The sequence below is a fragment of the Echinops telfairi genome, unplaced genomic scaffold, assembly GCF_000313985.2.
Source record: "Echinops telfairi isolate 266 unplaced genomic scaffold, ASM31398v2 ScPeMD7_7469;HRSCAF=8507_0, whole genome shotgun sequence".
Classification (NCBI taxonomy): Eukaryota; Metazoa; Chordata; class Mammalia; order Afrosoricida; family Tenrecidae; genus Echinops; species Echinops telfairi.
This window is the reverse complement of record NW_022111372.1, coordinates 589,985-599,155: the sequence shown is the minus strand read 5'-3', so window position 1 is coordinate 599,155 and position 9,171 is coordinate 589,985. Positions and strand designations below refer to the sequence as shown.

The window sequence follows — 9,171 nt, the reverse complement described above, 5'->3', positions numbered from 1 at the left end:
TACTTTGGAACTCTGTCATTGGGTGCATACATTTACTATGGTTATATCCTTTTGGGTTATTGACTCTTTAATCATTATACAATGCTCTTTGTTACATATACACTTTTTACATACAGTGTATTTTTTTAGTGATTATTATCACCACTTCTGCTCTCTTTGATTACTGTTTGCTTGATATGTTTTTTCTATCCTTTGATTTTTAAACTATTTGTATCTTAGTGGCTAAAGTGTCTCGTGATGGGTCATGAACTTTTATGTTTGTTTCCTTTCTTTTTTTTTTAATTGCATATGCCACTCTCTATATTTTGACTGGTAAATATAGACCATTTATATTCAGTACGATTATTGATAGGTCTGAATTACTGCTGAAGTTGTGCATATGCATGTGTGCATGTGAGTTTTCAACAGTGTCTTTGTTCCATTAATCTTCTGTGCATAGTTCTTTTGGTTTATGGATTTATTTTTGCATCCTTCATTGTTGATGTTGTGTTTATTGAATCATTCTTGTTATATTTATTTTGGTGAGTAGATTTATTAATTTTCTTTGTGATGACTCTGAAGTTTACTTTTATCCTCCTAAGTTTAAAGCATATCTTGATATTGTTTTCACTTTTTCTCCATATGGAAAATCTGTAACTGCACCATTTATCTCCTTCTTTTGTTTGAAAGTTATGCTCATTTAAATATTGACATCATTGACTTCTTGTTTTCAGTTTTGTGGCTTTATTTTACATCTGGGGATTCGTTATCTGGGTTGGAATCTGGACAATGTTTTAATCTCAGGTGGCTGCTTGATGTTGGTTCTCTGTCTAAGAGACTCACTTTAACATTTTATGTAAATAAGATTTGGATTTTACAAATTTCCTTAATTTCTGTTCATCTGAACCTGTTTAGTTTCACAATTATATCGGACATATACTTTTTCTGGATCTATGATTCTTGGTTGGTAATTCTTACCTTTTATCCTTTTATATGTCTTTCTCGTATCTTCTTTGCTTCATGTTTTCTATTTAGAAGTCAACTCTTAGTTTTACTGGTTCCTTGCGAGGTGTTATTTCATTGTTCATGAGTTGCTCTCAGAATTGTTTCTTTGTTCTTGATTTTCGAAAGTTTTCAGTTATTCACTAATCACAGACACACTTTAATATATTGATATGAAAGTAAATATGACAGTTAAATGGAAAGCAATTCATTATGTATTTCTACTAGGATTTCAATACATACATCCACCAGCTTATTCCAAAGAAATATGCTAAAGCATGTCTGTGATTAGGGGATGACTGCAAACCGATTCTTTCAGTAATTTAATTATCTTAGTATCATTTCTGTGGTGTCTTAAAAAAAGGCAATCAAAAGAATAAGAATGTCATCTGATCGTATCTTCTACACCAGTTAAATTAAAGGCAGCAAGATTAGCCTAGAAGGTATTTACTATTTTATAGGTTTCCAAGATCCAAAGGGGTAATCTTGAGAGATTTTCACAGAGGCCCAAGCTTACCTCAGCAGCTACCTATGAAGAAGTTTTAAGAAAAGTGAAAATTAGCTGGGTTTTGTTGATTGAGTATAATTACCTCTCACTAGTGCGTATGTTGGTTCTCATCATAGATGAGTCCTCTGTGGTAAGACTTGTATATTTTCCCTTACCAGATTGAATGGCAATAGAGAAGCAAGTTATTTCTCTGATATTGAATCACATATGTAGGGTGTTAAGGTTACTTCCAATGCAAATATGGGACTGTTAGGCCCTTCGAAGTTGGTGTTAGCAGTTAGTGCATTGTCTAGGGATAAGGGAAGAACATCTTTGTATCTACAGTGGGAGAGGGTAATGCAAATGGACAGGCCCACTGTGCAGGCATCAATTTGTATCAGTGGATAGTTAGGTATCAATGTTTTTAAGTGAAAATGCAGATGTATTCATGGGATTGGGGGCATGTCAGATGTATCTAGGGGGACAATGAATAATATATTGCCTTCTCTTGTTCAATATTTAACAGAGATCCAGATGCTGCCTGTCAGGATATGACTGGAAGAGTTAGTGAGCAAATGTGTCTATCTGGCATGAACCTAGCATGTAAGTACTGGGAGCAAGCTTGTTGATTGTTGAAGTAGGCACTCTGTGTGCTCGCTGCCAGTTGCCTGGTGGGCAGGGTCTACATCTCAGGGATGTGATAAGTGTCGTGGAGCTTGAGCCTATAGTTGCAAGCAGTCTCACCTCCATAAAGAATGGTGGGCAGGCCAGGCTTAACCATATAATCGCAAGATGCCTGTGTTTCAGGGAAGGGGATGGTGGGCATACTCAAGCTTATACATGTGTTGCTTGCAGGAAGTGGTTAACTAGGCTTATGTCCCTCAGTGAGGGACATCTCTTCTTCTTAGAGGGGGGGTGATTGTGACTAGGCTTGCACTCATCAGGTGGGGCTCTTTATTCTCAGAAAGGTAGTGGACATGATTGGACTTGTGAAAATAAGGGGAAGCAAGTATAAGCAGCCTACATTTCCAGGTTATCCAGGAAGGGGTGGTGAATGGGAAGATTCTTGTGAGCATACATGAGAGCCACTGCCCCTTAGGGAGAAGCCTGCAGGTATAAATATGCGGTATTACTATGTTCAATCTGAGTGACATATTGTTATCCTATGTAGTACAGGTTCTACACGAGCACAGTTAAGTGTGCTGGTGCTCTTATTCTTTGCAATGCTTTCCATGTATTGTTATGATCCACTCAGTCAAATGCCTATGCATTGTCAATAGGTAAACATATTTCTAATAATATTCTCTGATCCATCTGACATCAGCAATGATATATCTCATTCTACATTTTCTGAATCCAGCTTGAATTTCTAGTAGCTGCCTGTCAATAGACTGCTGCAGCAGTTTTCCAGTTATCTCCAGGTGCATTTAACCTGAATCCAATATTAATGATATTGCTTGATACTTTGAAAATTCTGTTGGGTCACCTCTCTTGGGAATGAGCACGAATGTGGATTTCTTCCAATTGGCTGGCCAGGAGGCTCTCTTCCAAATTTCTTGAGAGTAAATTATTCCAGTGCTACATCAGTTGGCTGAAACATACAATCGGTATTTCATCAATTTCTATAAAGTCTTATTTTTTGCTGATGCCTTCAGTGCAGCTTTGACTTCTTTCTTCAGTATCATTGGCTTTTAATCATATGCTACCTCTTGAAATGGTTGGATGTTGATCACTTCTTTTTGTGATAATAATGGTGTGGATTCTTTTCATCCTCTTCTGATTCTTCCTGCATCATTCCATATTTTGGAATATTTCAATATTGAATTTTTCCTTTAGTTCCTTCAGCCTGAGAAACACGGAGCATGTTCTCACTTTTTGAATTTCTCCTTGCAAGTCATTGCCCGGTTCCTCATAGCGCATGGCTTTGTTTTCTCGTGTTAGAATGTTCTGTTCAGTTCTTTCACTTCACCATTCCTTCCTTCTATTCTGTTTTTAAGACCAACTGTCAGAATCTCTTCTGACAGCTACTTTGATGCTTTCTTTGTTTCTTGTTTTTTTTAATGACCCTTTGTTTTCTTCATGTAGTGTGGGGGAAAGGAGAGTCCCCAACAAATCATCACTGGTCCGGTAGGCGCAATTATACAGTGATAATAAGTAAAGATTATAGTGAAGTCATAGAGCACATGAGAGATAGAAGAGAGATTGAAGTAATGGAGTCAGACATGATTCATGGTAGCATGCTCACCTCAGCCCCACTTGGTGCTCCTCATGGGGAGAACCCGGGAGCGAGAGCAGGAGAGAGCAACTTTATTGCTAACCAAGGGTTATAACTACTTAGGGGGGCATGACTACAGGTAACCATATGTCACAGTAAGAGGCAGTACAATAGGCATACACATCATAGGAAGGGAATGTATGATAAGCATAAGCATGACAGGAAGGGGATGAGTTAGGGGTGTGCCCATAATGGGGGGTGGGGGTGGGAATAGAGGTATACATGTGACAAGATGGGTGGACCCTAGATTCATGATGGTGTCCTAACCTTGGTCACCCTTGGGTGGGCTTGACCTCTCAGGGTTCTCCTGCAAGGAAACAGTCAACTACTATCCTTATCAGAAAGTAGTGGGCCTTACTTGTTGTGGGATAAACAGTGGTGTCTGATTGCTCTGGATGGCTAATAACCCTTAGGGAGAACAACCCCTGGCCTACTTCTGCTGACCTCCAAGTGTATAGTCATTCGCCACATGTAGCAAGCAGCTGTTTGGCATATATTTGGGGGAGAAAACTTGGGAGAAATCCTTTTGTTTCCCACAATGTAGGATATTCTTGATGTTATCGCCATAATTCATATGAGCTTCAGTCATTCATGTCCAATGTATCAAATTTACTCTTGAGATGGTCTGTAAATTCAGGTAGGACATAGTCCAGGTTGTATTTTAGCTTTTGTGAACATGATTTAATTTTCTTCAGCTTCAACTCGAATCTGCATATGAACAATTGGTAGTCTCTTCCACAGACATCCCCTGGTCTTGTTTTGGCTGATGATATTGAGATTCCCTATTGTTTCTTCCTGCAATTGTAGACAACGTGATTTCTCTGTATTCAGTATTTAAATGTATCATTGTCATTTATGTTGCTGAAAAATGATATTTGCAACAAAGAAGTAGCTGGTTATGAAAAATTCTATCATGGTATCTCTAGCTGCCTTTCTCTTGTCAAGGCCACATATTCCAACTTGTTCCCACTCCTCAACCCCCAACTTTCGCATTCTACATTCCAATCACAAGGAATTCTAATACACCTTGACTTCATATTTGATCATTTTCTGACTGATGAAGTTGATGAGACTTCCATTTTCTCATCATTGGCTGGAGTGGTAGGGGCATACTTTTGAATAACATAGTTGTATTGACTGGCCTTCTTTGAAGACATATGTATATTATCCTATGGCAGACAGTATTGTGATTTTGACATGTTCTTTCTGATAGTGAACGTGATGTCAATTCTCTTGAATTTCTCATTCCCAGCATAGTAAACCGTGTGACTCTGCAATTCAAAGTGGCAATATCAGTCCACTTCAGCTCACTCACTCACTCATTTGTTCACCACCACCCAGTCAATGCTAATTCATAGGGAGCCTATAGGGCAGGGTAGAAGTGCCCCTGTGAGTTTACCGAGACTACTCTTTAAGGGAGTAGAAAGCCCCGTCTTTTTCCCCACAAGAAGCTGGTAGTTTTGAACTGCAGACCATGAAGCTTGCAGCTCAATTTGTAACCACTGCACCCCCAGGGTTCCATTTTAAGCTCATTATGCCTACTATATCAATATTTATATGTTCTGGTTTATTTTTTATGACTTCTTATTTTCCTATGTTCATCCTTGGTTTATGCCACCTTCCAATTATGAATGGATATTGAAAGCAATTTCTTCTTATTTTGAGACATTCCCCATTAGCAAAGCCCTGGAAGCTTTGCTCCACGCATGTCAATGTGGTGGATTCTATTTTTTTAAATAAAGTAATAACATTCTTTTTCTTAATTTTAATATTAATTTTCCACATTTTAATATTATGTTGTTTCCAATCACCAAAAGAGGGGAAAAATCCCTCTGAGACTCACAAGTGTTTAATTCAAACCTCTATTTGTAGTTTCTAAAATGTTGAGCCACAGCCCACTGCCTTCTTTGCATATGTACCACTGAACGCAAAAGGAAACTTGCCCTGCCATCCCTATGGAAGAAATGGTTCCTTTTCTAACAATCGTTAAAATGCACGTTTTACAATCCTTACACCTCAACAAAGGTGACGCTGTAATAAACACACTTCTTCTTTTAACTCCTTCCTCACTATTCAATGAATGTCCACAAACTACCTGTGGTAAGCTCTTTCTTTTTTGAATTTCTCTAGGGCTTTGCCCATTGTTTTCTCATTTTCTTCTCTACGTCTGGGACAGTCCCACTTGCCCTTTGGTTTATGATTCATTTCCACGGATGAGAAATGAAACCACTCCAGGAAACACTCATCATTGTCACAGTCGATCATCTCTCCATAGGAGACCTGATTCCCCAGACGGCACGTTGGCTCCTTTGGGTCGATGGGAAGGTCTGCAGGAGAGGCTTCCCACTTGGCTTTGGCTTTAGAGAGTTTCCTCTTCTTCAACATTTTTGCTTCTTCTCCTTCAGTGTTGCAGAAGGAATGTCATTGTCATTGCGACAATTGGATGCATTCTCTCGATTCTCATTGTTGCTCTGTGGTCGGGAACTCTTATCCTTGGGCTTTCCTTCTTGAGTGATTGTCTGGTTCTTTGATTCGTCTCGGCTGGTTTTGCCACGGTTGCCCGTGGTGTCATTGATCTCTTGCCGAGCCTCACATAGTTCTACGTGACTGCCCACTTGTCTGCTCTGGTTCTCAGCCTGCTCTGCCATCTGACTCACAACCTGAATCTTGCCGTCACCCAGTTCTTGGCTCTGAATCAAGGCTCTCTGAGTGCAATGTAGAGCTCTCCTCTTCTGGGTACCATGGGTCTCGCGTTTAAATCTCGCATAACATCCACCTAATTCTTTTGGGATTTGTTTGCTGAAGGTACCAGAGGCTGACAACCACACAGCCACCAGGGGGGGCACGCTCCAGGCATCACTCAGCGGAGGCGGTCCTAACCTCCTGCCTGCTGAGCCCTCAGTCAGGAGAAATGCAGGACCGAAGGACTTGTGGGCACATTCCTGTGGGCCAGAGACCCGAATAGTGCCGGCTCACTCCCTCTGGGACAGTGGCTCCAGTCGCTCCAGCAAGCTTGCCCGCCACTGGTTCCTCTAGCTCTGAGGTGGACTCTATTTTTGCATGCATCTCTTCCCCAGTCGTCTTTTGAGTGCCTCCCATTGCATTAGGCTGGCTTCTCTAGAGGATCAAAAACAGTGATACTTATGTAGGTATATAAAGAGAGAAGTTCATTGTCTTAGGTGGCATTGACTATAGAAACAAATCCAGTGACACACATAAAAGGGTAAGAAAGAACTTTGTATCAAGAAGCTTTATATACCAGGAAGACATGCTAGTCCTGTCCAACTCAACTCCATAAGTCCGACCCCAGCCCCTAAGTCCCTCTTCAGACTCATATAACCACATGCAATGATGCAGAATGCAGGCATCACAGCCCAGTGGGTGCAAGACAGTTGTGGATCCAATGGCGCAGGTCATCACAGAGAGGCTCGCTGGCATGAAGGTGAAGGCAGAGAGAGAGGGGCCAGCCTCCAGAGAGCCATTTCCCTTGGTCACACCTCCATAGGAGATCATCAAACTGTGCCTGACTGACAGGCTAAACTCCACCCATATCTTCTTACAGGTGCCATGTTGGCACGCATACACACACACACACAAACACAATCACATTTATTTTAAGGAAAATGGCTCATACAATTTTAGGAGTGGAAAGTACCGTCCAGTTCAAGTCTGTGAGTCAGATGGAAGTGGCCAGTGTACCAGGAAGCAGGAAGAAAAAGCAGTGAATCACAAGCTAGTGGATGTCAGTAGATCTTGCCTGTGGCTGACAGAGTGGAACAAATTCAAACTTGACAGCCTCTAATGGCTACTAATTTGACAGCGATATAGCAGGCCATTTATAGTTTCTAGGGTCAGCAGACTGTTGGCCCCAAAACTGGAGACCAATGTGACAGATGTAGAACCCAGACTAGCAAGAAACATGAAGCTCTCTAGAGTGCCTACTTCAATATCACGTAGCCCACATCTTCATAAAGATATCAGCAGGGTTATGGCCTGGGTAAGGACTTGGCTTCCAGCATCTCTTATCATGGGGTTGATTACATTCTGTCAGATCACATGATCTGGGGGATTCAGTTCCTAACCACGGAGCAAACTGGCCTAGCCAGAGCATCCCTATTTTCCATTACATCAGGCTATGTTCTGTTGCTATTTGTAATGTTTTTGGAGGCTAAATTTTCAGAAGTGAACCTCTTCTTCCTTCTTCCTAGTCTTTTATAAGTCTGGAAACACGAATGAAAGCTGCTTCCCATGGGTCACATTGTTGGTATTTGGATTATCTGTGGCATAGCTTCCAGCATCACAATGATATGCAATCTAGTTTAGTTTGACAAGGAACAGGTAAGTGTGGTTTTTTTACCTTTGTAAACCCATGTTTTTTGTTTGTTTCACAATATTATTTTATAGGCTTGGATATTTAGTCTTACAAGAAAATTTTAGAATCATTTTTCTTGAATGGGAAAAAAGTGTAGTGATAGAATGATGTTATATTTACATGTTGACTTCAGAATCAATGCTATCTTTCCGACATACTCAAAGGTACATTCCTAAGGTTTTGTTGATGTTTTCTCAATGCTCCAGAGGTATAAAAATCTCTGTCACTGAAGCTTTGGTTTGAGAGGATTGCTCTTAAGAGCACCTATTAAGTTGTCTTCAAAATCATTTGTAAGCAGAACAAAACACATCTGACTATAAAAGATAGAGAAACACTCTCACTGTCACTAAATGGATTTCTGTCATTGTCAGTAGATCTTCCATGCAGCATTTGATGGGTTCAAACTGTTGGCTTTGTGGTCAGCAGCTTAATGCATAGCCCATTACTAAATATATATGTATCATTGAATGCATTATTTCAAATTGTTATAATACGACTTCTTTTAAAATTACATTTAAATATAAACATCAACATATGGCAGAGTGTGACATTCATAGAAAAGAATGAGTAAATTAAGTCTTAATAATGAATCAAGTCCTGCTTCATTTTAATCTAATTCAATTCATTAAATACCTCTTGAGTGTCATTTAAATATAATAGAATTGTCATAACAGTTTATAGAAAGTTCATTCCATAGAATATTACAGAAAGCAAAGGTAAATGTATTATAAATGGAGGGTTCAAATTATATGCAAAATTTTAAATATGTGTATAAAATGAGTCATTTAATAATTATAATATACCAAATATAATAATTGTTGACTTTGACTCATATAACCCCAAAATGTAATATCTTGTCATTCAATTTCCCTTTAGACCCACTTTGAAGATGTTTCAGTAATACATTGAACCCTCGTTTATCGCGGTTAATCGGTTCTAGACCCTACCATGATAAATGAAATTCCGCAAAGTAGGATTCCTTATTTGTAAATCAAATATTTTCGTAGTTAGAGCATAGAGGACATGAAAAAACACCCTTTAGTCACCATTACACTC

General features: G+C 39.5%; 1 protein-coding gene across 1 annotated transcript in view; it reads right to left on the bottom strand.

Moving 5' to 3' along the window:
• Positions 1-5,834: 5,834 nt before the first annotated feature.
• The window catches only part of LOC101649319 (inhibitor of growth protein 1-like), a 29,727-nt gene continuing 26,390 nt past the window's right edge, over positions 5,835-9,171 (bottom strand). The window contains 2 exon segments of the mRNA XM_045284511.1: positions 5,835-6,133; positions 6,136-6,685. Of these exon segments, the coding sequence (XP_045140446.1) occupies positions 5,835-6,133; positions 6,136-6,685 (849 nt within the window).